We start from the raw sequence: 25,131 nt of genomic DNA, 5'->3' as shown, positions 1-25,131 counted from the left end.
CTAGAGTGCTGTGGCGTCAGCCTTGCTCACAGCAACCTCAGACTCCTGGGCTCAAGCGATCCTCCTGCCTCAGCCTCCCAAGTAGCTGGGACTACAGGCATGTGCCATCATGCCCGGCTAATTTTTTCTCTATATATTTTTAGTTGTCCATCTAATTTCTTTCTATTTTTTCAGTAGAGATAGGGTCTCGCTCTTGCTCAGGCTGGTCTCGAACTCCTGAGCTCAAACAATCCACCCGCCTTGGCCTCCCAGAGTGCTAGAATTACAGGCGTGAGCTACCACTTCGCCTGGCTGGAAAACATGAATATTAAAAGATATAAAATATGCTACATATGCCAAACAAAATACTAAGGAAAGTAGTCAGGTGACTGGATGCCCAACTCAGTTTACTTATTAGACAGATGACAGAATGAATAGAAAAGGGGAAGGAAACCAACAAATAACAAAATGAATAGAAAAAGTGAAGGAAACTACTGAGCATTTTCTGTGTGCCAGACATAGTATACTTATATGCATGCATATTATATGTCTGTATATATTTCTGTGTGTATACACACTTATTTATAAGCAATTAAGTAGCTTGTCTACAATCATATAGCTGATTACTGATAGAGGCAGAAGTAAAATATGAATCTAACTCCAAAACACTTGATCCTTCTACTACATTCTTCTAACATAACATCGTTTGGTTACAAGACTTTGCTCACAGCATATGCGAGGTCAGTTAATGCCATGCCATTTCAGTGATCTTAGGATTTCTAAATGTGATCTTGAGACCTTATTGTTCCCTTTATCCATTGTAGTGGAGATTGCTGGTTTTCCACTGAATGGGAGTAATTTGAGCCACTTCTCGGCCTGGCTCATAAAGCTTCCCACAGGGTTTTTAATGCCCTTTCTCCCTTTCCTAAGAAAAAATGGTGAAACTAGAACTTGGAAGCCACGTGTTGGCTCCCTTGAGTACCTGGAGGGATTTATGGCTTCCTGCCAACCGGGAACATGCAATGTAGATTGTATTTTAATGAGAAATACATTTTCATTTTATTTGAGCCATTGTATTTTGATGTACACACACACACACACACACATATATATATATATATATATATATAAAATGGCCTTTTGACCTACCCTAACTTGTATGTTTGTTTTAAAAGAAAGGCCAAGAATCAAAGCCACAGAGACTTTTCAACATGGGTGAAATATGTAGAAGAAATTTTCATAGATATGCTTTTCTATCAATAAGACACTCTGAATGAAAAAATACACTCTTTAATAATGTTGGGACTTAATTTGAGTGAAATTTAGAATGCTAATATGGGAACTTTTGTTGATTATTATTAATTTTACTGGCAAAAATTAATTTACTTTTTACCCAATGAGATTAGTATCAGAGAACTTGGAATTGCATACAGCTTTAAGAGGCCATTCTATGACAGATGGTCATTATTATGGATGGTCAAAAATTGACTAGAGCAAAAAGAGAGGGAGTTTTTTATGTGGAAGACAACCATTGAGGTACAGATTAGGGTGTAAGTTACCTCTTAGAGAAAATGTGCCAACCACATAACACATTTACAAAACCTTTCTGCCTGCTACCTTTTCCAGCTTTGGCCTCAGTCTGCTTTCCATGCCTATGCATTATTCCTGACATCAGAGCCCACAGGGATTCACTGTCTCTTGCATTCAGGTGGGCTCAAGACATTATATCCTTAGTTCTCCTTGGGCATTATACTAACGTTAAGCCATAGAACTGGTATCAGGACGAAGATAAAGTAAGTCCCTTTTAACAACAAAAAGAGCTTATTCTTCCCCCATCCTCCCCACTCATCTAAACCAACTGAATCAAACTATTAAAACATATAGGCTTTTGAATCAGAGGCCTGTGGTGGTGATATGGACTAAAAAGCAAGTAGAGGCACAAGTTGCTCATCTCATCTAATCTTTTACCCATGGTCAAAAGATAGATACTCCTGGCTGGGCATGGTGGCTCATGCCTGTAATCCCAGCACTTTGGGAGGTAGAGACAGGAGGATTACTTGAGGCCAGAAGTTTGAGACCTGGGCAACATAGTGAGACCTCACCTATACAAAAAAAATTTTTTTAATTAGCTGGGCATTGTGGTATGTGCCTGTAGTTCCATGTGGTCCCATCTACTTGGGAGGCTGAGGCAGGAGGATTGCTTGAGTCCCGGAGTTTGAGGCTACAGTGGGCTATGATCGCACCACTGCACTCCACCTTGGGCAACAGAGTGAGACCCTATCTCTAAAGAAAAAACCATGTAAATGAAGATAGATACTCCTATGGGGGGATGTGGTTGTTGATGGGAGCCGCGTTAGTAATCCTCTTGGACCATTTAACTGCACCTGGACCCACAAATCAGTAGCTTATTCAAGGAAGAAGCCAAGAGTAGAGTTTCAAAGCACCATCTGAGTTAAACAAGGTGCTCATCACAGTCAATAGTACCAACCTGGGTAGACTCATCATTTTTTATATTCTTTCCTCCTTGCTTCTGCCATTAAAAATGAAGAAGGGATGTCATTCATCACTGGTCCATACCACTTAAAGTTGTCAAATCACAGTCAGGAAAAATTGACTTTTTTCTTCCTAAAAATTTTTCGTATAGTTACAAAAATGTACTTTTTGGCCAGGCATGGTGGTTCACATCTGTAATCCCAGCACTTTGGGAGGCCGAGGTGGGAGGATTGCTTGAGGCCAGCAGTTTGAGACCAACAGTGAGATCCTATCTACATGAAAAATATTTAAAAATTAACTAGGTGTGGTGGTGCGTGCCTGTAGTCCTAGTTACTGCGAAGGGTGAGGAAGGAGGATCGCCTAAGCCTAGGAATCTGAGGATGCTGTGCGCTATGATTGCAGCACTCCACTCCAGCCTGGGTGACAGAGGAAGACCCAGTTTCAAAAGATAAAAAGTACTTTTCATTCCTAAAAACCCATCTCCAGAGCAGGAACTTACTTTTTATTGGTTCATCTGCTTTTTTGCTTTGTTTTGTGATGTAAAGGTAAATAATGATAAACTAAAAGTTGACAGCATTTGTAAAATACGAGGTTTTTTTTAAGGTTTTTATTATGGAAGTTTCATACATATACAATGATAGAACAGTATAATAAAGTTCATGTACCCATCACCCAGCTTCAACAATTACCAATTGACCTATTTTGTTTTCTCTGTGTCACAGATTACTTGAAGTCCTAAGTATCATAATTTATCTGTAAATATTTAGTAAATTTATTTTGTAAAATTTATTTCCTCAGAAAATATAAGGTTTTTAAATGATCCTCATGCTCCTATTTCTTAGGTGAGATAATCATAGCAAAGAACTTCATGTGCTTATTTATCTTCCATTTGCAAATGGAAGCATCCCTTCTATGCTCAGGAACTCTCTTCTTCGTTTTGTAATACTCTTACTATTAGAAGTTCTTCCTTATTAGCCCAAGAGCTCATCTGTAACATTTATCCATGAATCTAGTTCTGCTGTTTAGCATCACATAGAATGTCTGAATTTTTTAAAAATAATTGTTTCACTATAAAATAAAACATAGATATAGGAAACCACTAATTTTTGTAATAATTTCTTTTTGTTCTTTATATTAATAGTTTTATCATTCAAATGTTCATTCCTGTACATAGTTTAATCTTGCCTATTTTGTTTTGATGATATATCTTTTAAGTCTCCTTATCTGCAGATGACAGAACCCAGACTGTTTAGCCTATAAAGTTTCCTATGGTCTGGACTTTCCTGGTGCATATTCTCAGTGCAATTCAGGATATGTTCCTCTATTCTCTGTATCACCTGAAAGCTGGATTGTGAGGCTTGGACTCAGGTTTGATCCTTTGTGGCAAGATTTGTGGTGTTATTATGTTCTTTTGTCACGAGGCACCTAATGTCTAGTTGCTTTTCTTATGATATTAGCAGCTATTAACTTTCCTTACCTAGGTCTGTTAATCCATTGAGGTTACAAAAGGGTGGAATTCTAATTTTATCAAATCTTTTAAATTTATTCATCAGAATATTTTTATACAGAGACACTATCTCTCATCTATTTGGTTACAAGTACTATTTGACTGTTCTTTTGTGCAGTTCATATAGGAAAAATAATGCCTGAATTTTGATCCAGTGAAGTCTGGCAGTTTTATTGAAGATAAGTGTCTTAATATAATGATGCTCAAGAAAATTTTGTAAATGATTGCATAAACTATCATAATTCCCTTAGTAAATCTTTTCTCTAGGCTAGACATCCCAAAATCCTTCAACAGTTTTCTATATATCTCTGCTTCCAAGCCTTTGGTATCTTGGATCCTATATTCTGACTCTTTATATTATAGTTTGTTAGTGTTGCTTTTTTTTTTTTTTTTTTTTTTTGAGACAGAGTCTCACTCTGTTGCCCAGGCTAGAGTGAGTGCCGTGGCATCAGCCTAGCTCACAGCAACCTCAAACTCCTGAGCTCAAGCGATCCTCCTGTCTCAGCCTCCCGAGTAGCTGGGACTACAGGCATGCGCCACCATGCCCGGCTAATTTTTTCTATATATATTTTTAGCTGTCCATATAGTTTCTTCTATTTTTAGTAGAGGTGGGGTCTCGCTCTTGCTCAGGCTGGTCTCGAACTCCTGAGCTCAAACGATCCACCCACCTCGGCCTCCCAGAGTGCTAGGATTACAGGCGTGAGCCACCGCGCCCGGCCTAGTGTTGCTTTTAACACAACCAATTAAAAGGAGGCAGCTCCATATTAGTTGATATGGAATGATCTTCAAGGTACAATGCTAAGTGAAAAAAAGCAAAATACATACTATGCAATATGTCTATAATTAATTCTACCAATGTGGGAGTACATTAAGTCCATCACTTTCCTTGACCTATTACTTCAAAATAAAACTTTGTAGCTATATATTAATAAACCATTGATTTATATTAATAATAAAGTAAAATGTACATAATACAGTGGCCCAAATTGTGATTAATTTTATACTATTCAGCATATAATTTAGTGACTCTTGTGATAATCAAAGAATCTGAGTTTCACTCTTAAAAATTTTTGACTTTTAAGTTCTTATCTTTCTACCTTTACCTTGTATATGATTGTCTTAACTTTTTAGTTCACAAAGTCTTCTTTGGTAGTAATTACAGCTTCATTCCAAAATTTTTTTTCTTTCTTTTTTGTTGTTGTTCAGAGGAAGAACAAGAATACAGATGGCCTAAAGAAGGTTATTTTTTCTGTAGCCATTATTTCCCAGCAGACTGTTGTAGTGTAATAAAAATGCCTTTGATTTAAAACTTGTAGCTAGGTTGGAACCTGAAAGGGGTTGAAAAGCTCCTTAGTGTGTTTGCCACATGCTCAATCTTTTGATAAAGTCTCCTCTGAAATCTACTTAGATTTTAATGCAAGTTAGCATTGAAAAGATTCCTGTCATGTGCAGTTAGAAATTAGCAGTCTTTTCTCAGTTGCTAAAAGCACATGTGGTCATAGAATTAAGACAAATGTTAAACAGCTGCCGCCAATGACCTCGAAGTGACATCTAGCCAGGACTGACAGTTATAATAATTGCTGTGTTAATGCTTCAAATTTAAAACATTAATGTCTTTCTTAATATTAGTGAATTGCTTTATAGACATTGAACTGATTGGTTTTTAGGTTTGATTGCCTTGACACATTCTCTATCCAGTTATTTGTAAGATACTTTTATTGTTGGCTAACTCAACATATAAAATTCAGGTATGAGAGAAATTTTTTCACCAAAATATTATGTGATCGGTATAGTATTTTGTATGTTTCTTGTATGGAATGAGGGCTTGTATGCCAGATAAGGGAATGAGCTTTCATGTTAACATGACAAACTTTTAGTTAAATGTGTGCCATACTTAATTTTGTTGCTATTCAAACATTTGCTTATGTGCCTCTCAGCTCTTCTCCCTTCTTAATTTGCCATGTATAAAGGATCTCTGGCAGTTTGCTCAATTTTATAGTCAAAAGTAAAAGGCTATTGCTTCAGACTTGTTAATAATTGAGTTTCCATGATATGTAATTTTATTTTTCTATGCTGTTATTTAATGTACTCTGTCTTTGAAGGCCTGCTAGCTTTTCAAACCTATTAAGTCTCAAGTTTGTTTTGTTTAGGAATCAGGAAATTACATAGAAATAAAAGCTGTAAAATCATTCTTTTTTAAAAACTTGGTATTTAAGAACCTATAGAATACTGTATATGTGGCATTGTACTTTGTTACTGAGATCTTTTGAAATCTCTTATGCCATTTTTCAATTTTGCTAGCCTTCAATGATTTAAGAAATTAGAAAATTCTTCCAAAAAAGGTTCTAAACAAAAATTATATAAACATTGCCTCAACTGGAGTATGAATGGTATTTTGCAAGAAAGAGATTTAAAAATTTTTGCAATTCAAGTTTATTTTTAATATTTAAAAATAAAATTATAGAAAAAAGATAAAATAAAATTTCCCTACAAATAAGATGAGAAATATATGGGAATTGATGAGCGTTGATGATGGGACTATATTAGCATAGGAGCATTGCTTAATATAGTAACACTTTCTAAATTTCAAATTTTAGGTGATGGAATATGAGAATAGGATTCGAGCCTATTCCACACCAGACAAAATCTTCCGATATTTTGCCACCTTGAAAATAATCAATGAGCCTGGTGAAGCAGAAGTGTTTATGACTCCACAAGATTTTGTGCGATCCATAACACCCAATGAAAAACAACCAGAACGTAAGTTGCTAAAGTGAAAAATAAGATTGTGGTATTTATTTTGTTATTTACTACTTTGTTTCTTTCTGTGTGTTACCTAATCTTACAGGTCCATGTGATAATTATATTCATTGAACTACTGAATGTCAGGCATTGTGCGAGGCTTTAGGAATACAGTAGAGCAGCCTACAGTTTAATGTGGTGATCCTCAACCAGGGTAAGGGGCTGAGGAAACTGTGTCCTTCTGGCTGAGATTCATTGCCTGTAACGAAAATGTTCCTGAAGGCAATGCATTATACATGCAATTTACTGAGGGAGATAAAGACAGTAACAGGTAATTTCAGGAATGTGGTGATTTGTAAAAGAATATTATGTAGAAGACCTTTGGTAATATAAAGAAGAAGCACTTAGCTCAATGTGGAAGTTTAAGGAATGCTTTCTAGAGACTATGTATGAGTTTGAATAAAAGTTAGACAAGCAAACAATACTAGACGGTAACTCAAAGCCATACAAAGAAATAATAAATATTAAACATCAGTAAAGGTAACTTCATAGATAAATATAAAAGCCAGTATTGTTTTACTTTTTGTTTGTAACTCTTTTTGTTTCCTAGAGTAAAGACATTTATAAAACAATAATTATAAATATATGACAATGTGCACATAACCTATAAAGATATAATATGTGAAATAACATAAAATGGGGAATGCAGAATAGAGTTGGATAAGAACATTTTCTAAGCAGTGAGTTTATAATGTTTTGCCCACATTAACATTCATACATGTCTAGGACAAATAAAAACTCTGGGTCAAAACATTACCTCCCAAAATGTATGAAATTTGCTGAATACTTAATTTTGGCCTTGGTATAGGCCAAATGCATTGAATTGGTGTACAAAGGTCACGAAAATTATGATGGTTGATGAATCCAAGCAACAGTTGCTGTCAGATTTCTAAACCTAATGCTTTTTTCTGGATAAAACTATTATGGCTGGTCAGTTATTTCTATAGCTATAACAGACCTAAGAACTAATTTAGTTTGCTTTTCCTACTTCACTTCAATTTACATCTCCCCCATCTAAATTCTGTTCATCAAATGCATTGAAGTCATTGGTATCAGCAGTTTAATCCAAACATAACAATAACAACAACAATAATAGAAAGAAACTAACATTTGACTGAGTACTTGCTATGTTTTAGATACAGTGCTTAACACAGATTATTATCTCATTCAATTCTCCTAACAAGTATGTAGAGCAGGAGTTGGCAAACTACAGCCCTTGGGCCAAATGCAGCCAACTGGCTGTTTAGCTCCCACACAACGCTCTACACGAGGGATCAGCAAATTTTTTCTATAAAGAGACAAATGGTAACTCTTTTAGGTGTTGTGGGCCATATGTGGTCTCTGTGACACCTATCGAAGTCTAGTATAATTCAAAAGCTGTCATACATAAATGAATGAACATGGCTCTGTCCATAAAACTATTTATAGACACCGGAATTTGAATTTCATATAATTTTCCTGTGTCACAAAATATTTTCTTTGTGGGTTTTTTTTCACTCCTTTAAAAATGTACAAACTATTCTCTGCTCATGAGCCATTCAGAAACAGACAGCTGGTTGTAGATGGCCAACCTCTGCTCTATACTGAGCAGCAGTGCAGGGGATTAAAAATAAAGGTAGAACACAAGGACCTTTTACTGAAAGAACTTACCTTGCTGGAGAGAAAACATTAATGGAAAAATGTTTTTAAAATATATTCATTGTATACACTTAAGTATAAAATTACGTGTTTCAAACTAAAAGTGCTCTAGTTAAGATTATCCGTAACGGCATGAAGTGTCATTGTAGAGAGAATATGGTGCCCAGGACAAGTAAATCACAGTATGATCTGTGTTTCTCCATTTTATGCTTTTTGTCTCCTATGTAGCTGAAATCACATCAAGGTGAATAGGGTCAGCCAGTTGGATATGGTGGAAAGCAAATAGGGATCCTTTTTGCAATGTGGTGTTCTTAGCTCTAACCAAAGCTCGTTTCTCTGTATGGAACTTTAAAAACTTTCCCCATGCCACTGCTTCTACAAATCATTAGCCAGTTATGCAGAGCTGGTTACTACAATAGCAAGAGCCACTCAAAGCCCAGAGCCTGAAGCAACTGTCTAATTCACAATACCCAGGCATGGCGATGACATTCAGACTTCACAGAAGGGAATAATGCTCAAGTCACACAGAATATTTTTTCCCTTTTAATGTCCTTCCTACTTAACTATGATTACTCTAAATTTTCTTGATATACAATACAGAATTATTCTTATTCATCATTACACTATGAAATTCATCAGCTCTCTACTCATTTTAAAACTGCTTAATTTTAGGGCATCATGTAGTCTGTGCTTTGTGATTATTTTTGAACTGTTCTAAAATTAAAACTTACCAATTTAGATCTGTTGGGTATCCTGGGATACGATAGGTGTGAAAGACATGACAAAATAAAGTTGAAATATGAGCTACTGGCTAGAGTCCAGCCATCTGATGGTAGAAATTCAAATTACAAAAAATCTAGGCCTCACTTTTTTATTTCAACCCATATAGGAATAATATATATTTTATTTCTGCTGCATCAACACTTGTGGAAATTCCTGTTCATGAGCAAACAAAAATGAAGCCAAATTTCCCACTGAATTCCATATTAATATATCAGAATTTCTCCTTATGATTATCATTTTAGAAGAAAAGCAATTACTCATTATTCTGTATTTTTATGAAAACCAAGAATGTGCTTAGCATATTAGACATTTAGTAACTGTTCTATTCGTGGAATTGGTCCTTCAATAATTATAAAAAGAATGTTACAAAGTAAAATGCCAGAATCTGTGGAAGCAATTGGAATATATAATTATTTCCAAAGGGATAAAAATAATCTTCCTTATATAAAATCAAAGTCATATCACATATCCTCTCAGACCACAGTGGAATAAAACTAAAAATCAATATCAAGAACAACTTAACACTCTCCCGAACAACCATTGGGTCAAGGAAGAAATTGAGAGAGAAGTAAACCAAAAATTCTTGAAATAAATGAAAATAGAAACACAACATACCAAAACCTGTGGGATACAGAAAAAGCAGTGCTAGGATGGAAATTTATAGCAATAAACACCTACATCAAAAAAGTAGAAAAATTTCAAATAGACAATCCAAAGATGTACCTCAAGGAACTGGGAAAGCAAGAACAAACCAGACCTAAAATTAGCAAAAGGAAAGATATAATAAAGATCAGAACAGAACTAAACAGAGACTAAAAAAATTGATAAAGAGTGAAAAAAATGTTGGTCCTTCAAAGAGATAAACAAAATTAATAAACCACTAGCTAGACTAACCAAGAAGACGGATGACCCAAGTAAACAAAATCAGAATGAAAAGGGAGATATTACAACTGATACCACAGAAATGCAAAAGATCATCATCAGACTATTATGAACAACTGTATGCTCACAAACTAGAAAAATCTACGTGAAATAGATAAATTCCTAGAAACATACAACCTCCCAATGTTAAACCAGAAAGATATAGAAAACCTGAGCAGGCTAATAACAAGTAGCAAGGTTGAATCAATAATAAAAGTTCCTCAACAAAGAAAAGCCCAGGACCAGATTGATTCATAGCCAGATTCTACCAAACATTCCTGTTGCTATTGATTTCTAGTTTTATTGCATTGTGGCCTGAGAAGATAGTTGATATGACTTTCATTTTTAAAAATTTGTTGAGACTTATTTTATGGCCTAATATATAGTCTATTCTAGAGAATGTTCCATAAGCTGATGAAAAGAATGTATATTCTGCAGCTTTTGGATGGAATGTTCTGTAAGTGTCTGTTAGGTCCATTTGGTCTAAAGTTCAATTTAAGTCCAATGTTTCTTGGTTGTTTTTCTGCTTAGATGATCTGTCTAATGTTGAAAGTGGGGAGGTGTTGAATATTATTGCATTGGAGTCTGTGTCTCTCTTTAGATCTAGTAATAATATTTCCTTTATGAATCTGGTTGCTTTGGTGTTGGGTACATATATGTTTAGAATTGTATCCTCTTGCTGGATTGATCCCTTTATCATTATATAGTGGTCACCTTTGTTCTTTTCTTTTCTTTTAATTTTTCTATATCTTTAATAACCTTCTGATGATTAGTTAATTTAATAGAAATTCAGACAAAATTCGTACTTTTAAAGCCAAGAAATAAACCAAAATGAAATCAACGATTTGGATTCTGAATAATAAGAAACCACAGGTCTGGCCTCCTGAAACCAGTCATTCCCCTCCATGGTCCTCCCTCTGGAGTTTACCATTTAGAATCACCCAATCCTCCCTGTAGAGCTTCCCTCTTCTGGATTCCAGCAGAGGCTCATTCGCTCTTGAGAGTTCCTCCATCTGGCTGCATCACAAAGCTGCTGCAGGAAAGGAGGCCTCTTTCTTTCTATTTTTGACTTAAAGTCTGTTTTATCTAAGTACAGCTACTCCTACTCCCTTTTCATTTCTGTTTGCATGGAGTATCTTTCTATTTACTTTTAGTCTACCTGTAAAATATTTTTCTTGTAGGCAGCATATAGTTGAATCATGTTTTTTTTTAGTCCAGTTAGTCTATATCTTTTAAGTGTTGAATTTAATCCATTTATGTTCAAGATTATTACTGATATGTGAGGTTTTTTTTCTGTCATATTGTTAAATGTTTTCTGGTTGTTTTGTATATTCTTTGTTTCTTTCTTTTCCTCTTGTCATTGCGGTTTGATAATTTTCTGTAGTGGTACCATTTGAGACCTTTCTCTTCTTTATTTGTGTTTGCTTTACCAGTGTGTTTTATACTTTGATGTGTTTTCATGATGGTAAATGCCATCCTTTTGATTCCAGGTTTACGACTCCTGTAACCATTTCTTGTAGGGCTGGTGTAGGGGTGATGAATTCCCTAGCTTTTGCTTGTTGGAGACTTTATCCTTCGTTTATGGACAGTTATGCTGGCTATAGTATCCTTGGCTGGCAGGGTTGTTTTCTCTTTCAGCCCATTGAATATATCATCCCATTTTCTCCTGGCCTGCAAGGTTTCTGGTAAGAAATCTGTTGTTAGTCTTATGGGAGTGCCTTTATAGATGAGTAGATGCTTTTCTCTTATTGTTTTTAGAAATCTCTCTTTATCTTTGACTTTAGACAGTTTGGCTAAAATGTGCCATGGAGAAGACCTTTTTTAGAGTCTTCTGTATCTGGATGTCTAAATTTCTTGCTACATGTAGGAAGTTTTCATTTATTATTTTGTAAAATAGGTTTTCTAACTCTTTTGTTCTCTTTTCATCTTTTGTGACCCCAATAATTTGAATTTTGGGTGACTTTATGGTGTCTCATATGTCACGAAGGTTTTGCTCATTTTTTAAAAGTCATTTTTCTTTATTTTTGTCTCATGGGGTTATTTCAAAAGGTCTGTCTTCAATTTCTAAGCATCTTTCCTCTGCTGGATCTATTGTTGAAGCTTTCAAATATATATTTTATTTCGTTCAGTGAATTCTTCACTTTCAGAATTTCTGTTTGAATCATTTTTATGATGTCTAGCTCCTCGGTAAATTTCTCATTCATATCCTGAATTGTTTTTCTGATTTCTTTGTATTATTTGTTAGAATTTTCTTGTATCTCACTGAGTATCTTTAGTATCAATGTTTTGAATTCTTTTTCCAGGATCTGTTGCTAGAGAATTATTGTTTTCTTTGGAGGGATCATACTTCGTTTCTTCTTCATGTTTCCTGTGTCCTTGCATTGATATCTGCACATTTGATGTAACAGTCACTTCTTCCAGTTTTTTTAATTTATTTTCATAAAGGAAAACTTGTTCCTGAAGATGCATGTATGGTGGTGGTACAGTAGGGTACTTTGGCTTTGATTCTGTGTGTGTGCATTAGTGTAATCTCTGTATGATTTCTTTGGCTTTAAACATTGTTAGTGTTATCTGTGATTTAATCTGTGGCTTAGGGTGTAGTTATTAGTAGAGGCGGGGGTAAAGTTTTGCCGGGGACTAGGATGCCAAGTAGTCCAGTCTTAGGGCCTTAGTTTTGGCAGTGATTGGCTGAGCATACCTTTCCATGGGCCCCAGGGTGGTATATGATGGTACTGGTGTCCGCAAATCCAGGTAGACTGATTCTTGAGCTTCCAGGTGCCATACATGGCTGCCAGTAGTGGCAGCCATGGACTGTGTGGGTGGGTGTGTTCTCAGGTCCCTGAGCTCCCAGTATGATGTGGATAGTGGCAGTGGGGGGATGACCTTCTTGATCCTGAGCAATGCATGCTGGTGTTGGTGGTACCTGTGATGGATTGGGCAGGCAAACCTTCAGGCCTGCAGGTGGCACATACAGGTAGGTGCTAGTTGTGGTGGTAGGGGCAGAATGGGTAGGCCCCCAGGAGGAGTGTTCAGGTGCAAATGGTGGTAGACCGGGCTGGGCATGCCACTGGCCCCCTGACTGTGTGTTCTAGCATGGAGTGGGGTTGATGCCAAGCTGGGAAGGCTTGTCCTCAGGCTTGTCAATGGTGTATGCAGGTGCTAGCCATGCTAGACTTGGGCAGGGTGATCCCCAGGCCACCAGTGGAATACTCGGGGGGGGTGGGTGGCAGCAGTAGCCACAATACTGCCCTGCCACTGGGGAGAAGGGTGCTACCTTCAGTGGCAGCAGCCTGGGCCATTGAATGGGGAACACGTGTGCCGCTCACACCTCAGTCTTGATGGTGGTAGACCATGTCTCACTTGTGTTTGAGCACCAGTGGTGGCAGCCCACACTTCTCTTGTTCCTTAGCCCTGGCACTGCTGGGCCCAGGACAGTACACAGTCTTTTGGGGGTAGAACTCTAAAATGGCATGTGCTGTGGGTGCTTAGGTCTCAAGGAGTGTGTGGGACCTAGCATGAGCTCTCTCCCTGGAGTGGCGCCATTGAAGTGTGATTATCCACTATTTTGGTTCTTAGTGGAGGAGGCAAGTATAAAACACCTCTAGTCAGCCATCTTGAAGCCACTCCTGAATCCTGCTAATATTTTTTTTCTCTGAAATTTGCATAGCCTGATATTTATGTAGCCACTACATCTTTATTTTGACTAGTTTTTTTAATGTCTTTTTCTATTCTGTTACTTTTTTTTTTTTTTTTTTTGAGACAGAGTCTCACTGTGTCACCTGGGCTAGAGTCCTGTGACATCAGCCTAGCTCACAGCAACCTCAAACTCCTGGGCTCAAACAATTCTCCTGCCTCAGCCTCCTGGGTAGCTGGGACTACAGGCATGCGCCACCATGCCTGGCTAATTTTTTCTATATATTTTTAGTTGCTGGTTAATTTCTTTCTATTTTTTAGTAGAGACAGGGGTCTCACTCTTGCTCAGGCTGGTCTCAAACTCCTGACCTTGAGCGATCCTCCTGCCTCGGCCTCCCAGAGTGCTAGGATTACAGGCCTAAGCCACCGTGCCCAGCCTATCCTGTTACTTTTAATCTACCTATATCATTATATTTAAAACAGGAGTCTTGTGAATAACATGTAATTGGATATTGTTTTTTATCCAAAAAGTCTATACCTTTTAATTAATGCATTTAATTAATGATTTATATATAAGGTAATTATTGTTATTTGGATTTAAGTTTACCATTTTATTTTTCCCTCCCTTTTTCCCCCACTTTGCTGCCTCCTTTTTAGATTATTTGAATATTTTTTAGTATTAATATATTTCATTCTAATTGATCTTTTGGGTTCTAACCACATTTCTTTGTATATCTTTATTTTAGTAGTTGCTGTAGAGATTATAATATATGTACTTAACTTTTCACAATCCGTTGAAAATTTATATTTTACCACTTTAGGTGGAATATAAGTATCTTACCGCCATATAGGTCCCTCCTCACTTTATGTTAGTGTCATATGTATTATATGTATATACATTGGAAACTCCACCGGGAATTTTGATATTTTTTTTATTTCAACTGTTATATATAACAAATTTAAGAGGACAAAGTACTATTTATATCCAGATACTAACTATTTCTGTTGGCCTTCTTTTATTCCTTAAGTTCCAAGTTTCCCTCTGGTGTCATATCCTTCCCCTGTGAAAAATAGAATGTCTTTTGGAGCAGGTCTTATGGTGATGAATTCTCTTCACGTTAGAATGTTTATATTTTGGCTTCATTCCCGAAGAATACTTTCGCTTAGATAAAGAATTCTGAGTTGAACTTCTTTACTTTTTACACTTTAAACTGGTTGCTTCAAAGATTGTTTCCTTTGTCTTTTGTTTTCACCAGTTTGGTTTTTTTCTTTGCTTTTTAAAAATTCTTTTTCTCTTTCTTTTTTTTAAGCTTGGTCTGTTGTTTTGGGTTTGCTAGACATCTTGATTCTATAATGAAATTACTGAGGCAAACAGCATTTAAGTGAGAAGAGATGGGATCCAAAGTAGAAATTCTAAGAAGTATGACTATTTAAGAAAAAGGCAGAAGAATCATCAAAGGACTCTAAGTAGAAAAGAACGTATAAGGATGATTATGAAGAAGTGTAAATGTAGATGTGATCTTAGGAAAATTATTAAACATCTTTAAATCTTAATATTCTCATTTTAAAAATTGAGAATATAATAGTAACTAGTTTGTAGGGTTATGAAAATTAAGTGATATATAAAGCATCCATTACAAGTCTACAAAAATGCTTACAGTTTCAGCTGGGCACCTTTCTGAGAGCCTAGATTCCAGAGATCTACAGACACAGCTGCTGCCAATGTGCTGCTTTGAGGAGGGAGAGGGGAGACTGGGAGCTCCTATGCACTCCTGAGACGTTCCCTACTGCCCTGCTACAGGCTACTCTGAGACCGAGACACAAGTGGCCTACTTTCCTCACAGCTTATTGCCCAGGTTGCTTGCGTGGGAGGGGTTCTATATATCTGACAGGGGACTAATATCCAAAACTTTCAACTCAATAACAAAAAAAGAAACATAACCCCATGAAAATGTAGTCTAAGGATATAAAGAGACATTTTTCAAAAAATAGCCAACAACCATATGAAAAAATGTTCAACATCAGTAATCATCAGAGAAATGCAAATTAAAACCAAAATGAGATATCATCTTACACCAATCAGAATGGCTACTATTAAAAAGACAAAAAATAACATGTTGGTGAAGCTGTGGAGAAAAGGGAACTCTTATACACTGGTGGTGGAAATGTAAATTAGTGTAACTTCTACAGAAAACAGTATAGAGATTTTGCCAAGAATTAAAAATAGAACTACCATATGACCCAGCAATCCCACTACTGGGTATCTCCCCAAAGGAAAAGAAATCAATATACAAAAAAGATACCTGCACTCATATGTTTATCACAGCACTATTCATAATACCAAAGATAGGTAATTAATCTGAGTCCATCAGTGGAGGATTGGATAAAGAAAATGTGGTATATATACACAATGGAATACTATTTAGTCATAAAAAAGAATAAAATCATGTCTTTTGCAGCAACGTAGATGGAACTGGAGGCCATTATATTAAGTGAAACGGCTCAGACAGAGAAAGATAAATACCACATGTTCTCACTTGTAAGTGGGAGCTAAATAATGTATACACATGGAAGCAGAGTGGAGTGAAAGACAATGGAGGCTTGGAAGGGTGGGAAGAAGGTGGATGATGGGAGGTTGTTTGGTGGGTACAGTGTGTGTTGCTCCAGTGATTGATGTGCTGAAGCCCCTGACTTCACTACAATGTAATATATCAACATAGCAAAAGTGCACTTGTACCCCATGAATATATACAAACAAAAAATAAATGGAAAAAAGAAAAAATAAAATTTAAAATAAAAATAAAACCAAAAAATGCTCAATAAGTAGTATGACTTATTACAGTGATTAAGACAGAAGATAAATCCAAGTGACTATAATCTCATATCTGATAAAATAGAACTATACTTTCTTTTGCTAGCTTATATTAGCTTGCATTGCTGAAAATATAATCATTTCAATAAATTTTTAAGATAAATTCAAATGTTAAACAAAAAATGAATCTGTAAATTTTTGAGTGGTAGCTAGGATTTCTTAACTAAAATTATTCAGTTTCCATTTTCCTAAACTCTAATTTTTAGATCTTGAAATTATGTATTTGATTCAGTTGCTCTTTTGTCTTTTGACAAAATGAGTTTTACAAAGTCAGTTGCTATTGTCTTTAAAACAAGTCTTCTTTTACATGTTCACTCTGAGGCTTAAAATGAGACTATTCTTTCAGTATTTACATACTTTTACATTATTTTTGGTGTGGACTCAAGAAAAGAGGCAACTGCCATAATTAAAAGATTGTTAGACTTAAAATCAGAAAACAGTCATTTAACCCTTCTGAGCCCCAGCTTTCTCATTCATAAAAAGAAGATAGTATTTGTATCACACAATGTGCATTTTTCCCCACACTATGTGCATTAATAACTGAAAGTTCTTTGAAGAAAAGTTTAAGAATAATAGGAATCACTTCAGGGATATCAGTATTGCTAGCATCCAGTGTTTCTAAGCTGGGACCACAGGGTTGGGGTAGAGAAATGAAAGGGAAACCATTTCATATGAAAGTCATCTGAGTATCATTTTCAAACTACACATGCTATTTTTTCTCTTTTCATTCTCCATGTTCTCCCTACCCTCAATAATTGGGCCTATTAGAATCTCTAGAGGAGTAGTAAGTAAGGATAGCTTGAATTACTTCATTCATCCACATTTCCCACACTCCACTTCCAACGATTTTAAGAACTGATTTAACCCACCCTTCTACTTTAGTTGACAGGTAGAGAAATAAAAATATAACAAGGTGAAAATAATCATCTTTCAAATAGAAATTATGAAATTGGTCTACTTCATGTCAGTATTTGCTTATAAATGACAGGAATTCTTAGTAAGTGCCAGGCTGTCCTTACATGCCCTCTCACTTTTTTTGCAAATGCATACAGTAAACTATTTTTCAAACTGTAATGAAGAGCATAAAATGAAAAACGTAAATCTGTTCCATCTTCTCCATCCCTCCAGTTCATGTCACAGAATCAACTACTTTTAAAATTTTAAGTTAAGTTTTAGTTTTTCTGGGTATCACCCCGATATGTTAAAATCTGTGCCATCTAATACAGTAGTCTCATGTGCCTATTAAGCACTTGAAATGTGGCAAGTTTGAATTGAGATGTACTGTAATTATAAAATATATCCCAGATTATCAAAACTTAGCATCATTTTAAGCAGTTATCAAAATATTAACATGTTTTACATTTTTTGTATTATCTTAGATATACTCAGTTAAATATAATATTAAAATTAATCTCACTTGTTTTTATCTTTTTTAAATTTTATTTTATTTTTTTAATTGACAAAAATTTTGCATATTTATGGGGGTACATAATGATGTTTTGATACATATAATATATAGTGATCAGAGTAATTAGCATATCTATCATTTCAAACATTTATTATTGTCTTTGTGCTGGGAACATTTACTATTCTCCTTCTAGCTATTTGAAACTATTTAATATGTTATTGTTAACTATAGTCATCCTACAGTGCTACTGAACACTAGAACTTATTCCTTCTATCTAGCTGTAATTTTGTATCCTATCCCTCCCTTTCCCCTACTGCTTCCCAGCCTCTAGTATCCTCTGTTCTGCTTTTTACTTTCATGAGATCAACTTTTTTTAGCTTCCACATATGAGTGAAAACATGCAGTGTTTAATTTTCTGTTTTGTTTTATTTCATTTAATGTAATGTTCTCCAGTTCCATCTGTGTTACCACCAATGACAAGATTTCATATTTTTTCTTTTTACCTTTCTAAAGGTGGTTGTTTGAAAGTTTTAAATTACACATGGGACTTGCATTTGTTACATTATTTTTCTGTTGGACAGTGCTGATCCAGTTAGTATGCATGTATCTCCCTTGGTTGATGTACCAAGTTTTACTTACTAGACATTTGATTCAAGTCTGATTCTCATTCCTTCTTAAGGAACCAGAAGGTTTTTTTCTGCAAACTTTTAGGAATTTCTTATCCTTGGTTTCTGAAATTTCATAAGCATACACTGAAGTATAGGTGGGTTTTGTTCATCTTTCTTAGAACACTTGGTAAGTTCTTCAGTTCTTTCTTTAGTTCTGAGAAAGTTTTTGCTAATATTTTTTGGATTATTTCCTCCCTATTTCTGAATGAGAAAATGTCCTGTAGGATAATAAACCTCTTGGATTGAACGTAGTCTGGGAGGGGTTACCTTATCCTCATCTTTTGACAGTATATTAAAAAATAGGGGGAGATAGGAAATTAAAGTTTAATTATCTAGAACTGTTTCTTGTTCTCTGCTCTTTCATTCTAGAAACCTATGCTCCCTTTATGACTGATATTTTCTTGAATATCTGTGAGGTTTCAAATTACAGTTTTTTTTTTTGTTTTTTTTTTTTATTTTTTATTTTTTTAGACAGAGTCTCGCTTTGTTGCCTGGGCTAGAGTGAGTGCCGTGGCGTCAGCCTAGCTCACAGCAACCTCAAACTCCTGGGCTCAAGCGATCCTCCTGCCTCAGCCTCCCGAGTAGCTGGGACTACAGGCACGCGCCACCATGTCCGGCTAATTTTTTCTATATATATTTTTAGCTGTCCATATAATTTCTTTCTATTTTTAGTAGAGACGGGGGTCTCGCTCTTGCTGAGGCTGGTCTCGAACTCCTGACCTTGAGCGATCCACCCGCCTTGGCCTCCCAGAGTGGTAGGATTACAGGCGTGAGCCACCGCGCCCGGCCAGTTATTTTTTAAAAAATTTCCTTCTGTCCTTTTACAGTCAAATCAGGCTCAATTTGTTTAGGGCTGGCTTCTAGAAGATGTAGCACATTTCAGATAAGGAGAATGTGTAACCAAATGTATAGAAGTAGAAATACAAAAAGCTTCTTCAGGGAGCCGTGATAATCTGATTATCGTAGTGCTGTGGGCATTATGAGATAATGGCCTGAAGTAGCATGAGTACAGTGAGGACTGAAAGAAGGAACTAATATGCAAGAAAGTAAGTATAATTAGAAACTGATTTCTCCACTCTCAAATCTCCCACACCACTCTCTTATTGAACTAATTGTATGCTCCTTTGTAATGTTAATTATTATATCCATATGTCTTTCAAAGTAAACTATGACTCTTCAAGACAATAACTATTATCTTATTCATTCATTCTTTTGTAGATACTCATTGATCAAGCACTGTTCCAAGTGCTAGGGATAAAGCAGTGTGCAAAGACAAAAAATCCCTGCCCTCAAGTCCACTGAATATATTTACTTGTATCTTTCACACTGCTCAGAATTCAAAGCTAGCTATTCCCAAGTAAATATTACTGAACCCAACTTTAAAAGTAATATTAAGATGATCTATTTGTGTCCCTTAGGTGTGTTGCAATAGTTCTTTTGGTATTGTACTCTTTTATTGTACTCTTTTAACAAAATTGATATTATACATTCAGATTAAACTAATATCCCCCATCTTAATTAGAGGTAATATAGCACCCTGTGTAATGAAAAGAATACCACCCAAAGTTTTGATTGAAGGCTCTGCTGTTGAGTAGGTTTGCATGTGCAACTTTTACCCTATTTACCTTCTCAGAGCCTTACTTTTCTTATATGTAAGATAAATGGGTTGGTATCTTGAAAGTGGGGCAAAATATTCATCCTGTGGCCTTTGAATAAATGTGGCTAAACCATCTAGTACATTTAATTGAATGATTAAAAACCAAGCTGAGAGCTGTCATTTTATATATTTTATTTGAGTTATGATCATTTGCTAAATATTTTTTTCTTCTCTTTTATAGACTTGGGTCTAGATCAATATATAATAAAACGTTTTGACGGAAAGGTAAGTAAACTATGACATTTATGTATATATCCTGTTGTTTACTAAGATTTTATTAAGAAGATTTTTAAGTTCCTCTAGAATTATGTATGAGAGATCCCCGAATACCTGTCTATCTTATTAAAAGATCATGCTTAGGTTAGGAGGTCTGTGCCATCAAATGCTTCTACGGAAAGAATCAAGCCGAAGGTTGTATGTTTTTCCATAAAAGGTAACTTTCATAGATTGCCTGCTATATATATTAAGGGCTAATTCAGCTAATTTATTGATTTTTGAATGTTAACTCAGTAGTCATCATAAAGGCTAATCAGCCCCCCAATATTACATTTGCATTTCTTACAGAACACTTATCTGATACGACTTTCCTCAAACTTTCTGATATTACATAGCAATGGTCCTAAAAAGAAAATTACAAAATCTTTATTGTGCTTTTGTAATAATTATGAAGAATATTCCACATTTACATATGTTTGCATTATACTTATTTTCAATTCTTTATACTTGAATAAATCATATAATCATTCTTAGGTATAGAAAGCAGAAAGTAGTCAATTAAACATGTCTTTCCCTTTCAGGCTAAGTTCTCTGAAAAGAAAAAGAAAATACTACACAGGGTCAGAAAGAAAAGTCAATGGTCAATTTTAAAGACGAGAAAGAAAGCACATCAGAAAGAAGAAAGAGCCAGGCGTGGCTCTATATACCATAAAGAAAAGGAAATCAGAAGGAAAATCACAGAGTGGCTGGAAAAGGCAGGATCACAAAAGAGGGTCTAGATGGGAAGAGGTCAGGGTTAGTGGAAACTGATTTTACAGGAATTGGCATATCATTACATAAAACTCCATACCCTGCAAAGGTTAACAGATAAGGGTTGAGCTGTTTGGCACAAGTGAAAAGAATGAGTGAGTAGCTGCCTTAAATTTGAGAGAACTCAGCTAAGCCTACCTGCCTAAAAATTAACCTCTCCCATTCAGGTGGCACAGTGCTTAAGATGCCTCCATTTGTGAGTATCCTCTTTTTAAAGTCACATATTCTAAAAGAAAGAATGATTAAAAAGAAAGGGCATTGAACTAGATGTTAGGATACGTAGGTTCAAAGTCCTGACTCTGCTCTGGGACAACCACATCTTCTCTCTGGTCCTTGGTATCTCTGCTTTATCTATAATAAAGCACTCTATCCAATGTAAGGAGTTACTGCAGATATTGATGTCAGGGTCTAATTCCAGAATCTCTGACAGGCCAGGTCCCTGTTTTACCTGTCTTTGTGTCACTCACAGTCCAGCATAGGCCTGGCAAACAATAAATGTTTGGTGACTGGCAAAAAATCAACTATAGTAGTCAATCACATATTTCTTGGTAGGGGTATGACTCATTAAGTCAATAACATCTTATAGCAAATTCAATTTAACAAATAACCTTTTTGGTCACTGAAAGAATCTAGAGTAGCATGAGAATTCACTTCTCTCCTGTTTTTTTATGTGTGTGTGTGTGTGTGTGTGTGTGTGTGTGTATGTAAGCCTGAAAACATCTAAAGAAGTTGAATATGTGCAAGTTGAACAGCAGATTTACATGTTACAAGAGGAATTTCCATTCCTAGAGATTTCTTAAATATAAAATCCCTAATGATAATAACTCATGTTTCTTATGTGGTTTTTAATTTTTATCTGTTGTGGTTCAGTAACCACTTGATCCACTTTATGCTAACAATTAGCAGCTTTTGGCATGACAGATGAGTTTCATCTTTGTTTCAATTGCATTAAATTTATGAGCTCTATATTTCTTATCATTAGTATTTTTCTGGTTTCCACTTATTTTTATAGGATAGCATGAGTAAGATATAATAAAACATTAAAGTATTGAGTACCTACCTTGCTATGGAGACAGAAATGGCAGTTATTTGTTTATTTGTGCACTGAAGCATAGATTCTGAAATTGGAGTAGGAAAGGCAAGATTTAGAAGTATCAGTGTATAATATTTGAAAGTATGACTTGTATAATAGTCAGGCATGTGAAAGTTGACTTAGGGTAACAGGGGAACAGGGTCTCAAAAAGGAAAGAGGCATTAGAGACTCAAATAAGGAGGTGTAGAATTGAGCCAGTGACCTTGAGCCAGCAAGCTCAACCCCTAGCAATGAGTGAACAATCCAGATTTCCCTTTAGTTCACTTTATCATTCAGTATTTCAGGAAATCCTTGACATCTGCTAGAATTTTCTCGTTTTAGTCACAAATTTTCCTATCTTCCTTCTTTCCTGTCGGAAGTTCTTTAAATTACTTTTAAAACATTTGCTCAGTTTGGGTATGAAAAACACAACCTGTGGATTGCTGAACTTCTTTATGTGTAGTACAGTAGGATGAAAAGAGTGTGGACTTTGGATATAGACAATCATGTATTCAAATATCACATAGTTGATGGGTAACCGTGGGCAAGAGACCAGTTAACCTCTCAGAGTGTCAGTTACCTTCTCAATAAAATCAGAAAGTATCTGGCCTTGCAAATTGTAGCTATTTCATGTGACTTTGAGCCCTTTGCTCCATTTAGAAAGGAGTTATATGCTATCATATGTTTTATCTTCTTTCTTGGTCTGTGTAAAATGCTACAGAATAGCATACCTCTGTGTAATTGTTCTCTCCATGGTTCTTTCCTTCCCAGTTCAGTCAGCTATAAAAATCGCCATGTGCTATCTCAGTAATGATCAATTGGTCCAGGTTAAATAGCTAGACCTCTGGTCTGATTTCTCATGTCTGAGCTGTCCTGTGTTCACAGTGATTCATCTCACTCCTATACTGTAAAATCCTTTGGGCCTCTGTCATGTCAATTCCAGCTATAGGCTTGTAAATTGCTAATAGCATCTGTTTTTGAGTCCAGAACTTTTATAATGTTATTAAATACTAAGCTTGGTTTGAATAGGATGGTAAGTTTAGGTCAAATTTTATTTCACAGCCAATGAAGTTTATTTATTGAAAAATGTTTAAAAGTATTTGGTATTTGAAGATATTTTGGAGTGGTACCCAGCTAAATTGGCTCACCTAAACTGCTTTAAATGTCAGCCACCACGATGACTGGTTTATTACCAGTGTGGATAGCACTTTAGGTAGTGCAACTTAATTTTGGAGAAGCCCTTTTTCTAAGCAGTTGTTTGATACTCTTCTCTAAAGTAGTTAACTGATTCTCTGAACTCATCCAAATTTGGTTGTCTATATGTTAATATGGGTGGCAAAGCAACATTTGCCGTGCAGCTAAAAAAAAAATTATATCCGTGAAATGATAATGAAACACTGTTGTTTTGTTTTATTGTGTTTAGCAGATTAGATCTATGTATTCCTTATTTCCTATTTCCAGGTGCTCAGTGATGTTATTACAGGTTTTAATTCATCCTTTGTATGTTATGTTTTGTAATATGTATATTTGATTTGGAAATTTTTGTTCATATAATCAGTGTCAATTTTTTTTCTTTTTCTCATCTTCTGATCAGGATTTCTGGCAGGTACTGACTCAGCAGCATGTGCTTTAAATTAATTAATGCTCCAAAATCCATAGTAATGCTTCAAGAACAAAGGTTCAGTGCATGCTCATGTCCTTCCCCTGCTCTCTTCAGAATGATTCAGTTCCTGTCACTTTAAATTAACATACTTTATATTTAATATGACAATACAAACACTGCACAAGTCCTTGAGAATATAGTACCCAGCATAATATAGAAAGAAATTTTAACATTAGGTGTTATAAATGGTCAAGAAACTTTGTTTTAGTCACTATATTAAATATAAGAGATACTTAATTGAGTCATTTAAATAATCTTACTTGGGATGTTATGTTCCTACTTGAACTGAAACAGGAATGATGAGACAACAGTAACTTCATGTTAAAAATTAGCTTTTTTTCTTTCAAAATTTCTGACATAAAAAATACAGATAAGTGGTTGCTTAGTTGCATTTTGCTCAATTAACATGCGTTAAGGGAAAACAAATAGAATATTTAGAAAGACTTCATTATTTTGCTTTTCTGAGCTAATCAATGACTTTAACTTGGAAAAGCACGCAAACACATGGAGAAAACCATGAGAAGAATATATAGTTGTAGGCTAGCAAAGGAGATTTTCAAGGACATTCCTAAGAGTACTTCTTAAATCGATCTTTGAAGGCTTGGACTCCTTAATTGTATTTTATAAATCATTAAACTTTATTCATTTTTAAAAAGAAATTACTCTTACATTTTTGATGGTTGGCAGTCTTAAAAATGTAAATTACACTGAATTATATATACCTTTTCTTTAAAATAATTAATGAAAATCACAGGGTGCCCTTTATTTTTATAGTATGTTTTTTCTGTGCTTCTTTTTTTTTTTTTTTAAGTTGGTATTTTTTTAGTAGTGCAAGGCCAGGTGCAGTGGTTCAAGCCTGTAATCCCAGCACTTCAGGAGGCCGAGGTAGAAGGATCGCTTGAGGCAAGCAGTTCAAGCCCAGCCTGGGCAATATAGTGAGATCCTCCTCCCCACCATGTATATAAAAAGTTAAAAAATTAGCTGGGCTTGATGGTATGTGCCTGTAGTC

The 25,131-nt window shown here is 35.5% G+C and overlaps 1 protein-coding gene across 2 annotated transcripts in view; it reads left to right on the top strand.

Annotated features, from left to right (window-relative positions):
• The window catches only part of MICU1 (mitochondrial calcium uptake 1), a 195,981-nt gene that overhangs the window by 60,760 nt on the left and 110,090 nt on the right, over positions 1-25,131 (top strand). The window contains exons 4-6 of one of the 2 annotated variants that reach the window (XM_069460024.1): positions 6,577-6,739; positions 20,543-20,586; positions 24,054-24,065. In XM_069460024.1, coding sequence (XP_069316125.1) covers positions 6,577-6,739; positions 20,543-20,586; positions 24,054-24,065 — 219 coding nt within the window. The remainder of the gene's footprint in view (positions 1-6,576; positions 6,740-20,542; positions 20,587-24,053; positions 24,066-25,131) is intronic. The other variant, XM_069460023.1, reaches the window with a different exon arrangement.

The sequence above is a fragment of the Eulemur rufifrons genome, chromosome 28 (genome assembly GCF_041146395.1).
Source record: "Eulemur rufifrons isolate Redbay chromosome 28, OSU_ERuf_1, whole genome shotgun sequence".
Lineage (NCBI taxonomy): Eukaryota > Metazoa > Chordata > Mammalia > Primates > Lemuridae > Eulemur > Eulemur rufifrons.
The sequence above is the reverse complement of the archived record's forward strand: the minus strand, read 5'-3'. Positions and strand labels throughout refer to the sequence as shown.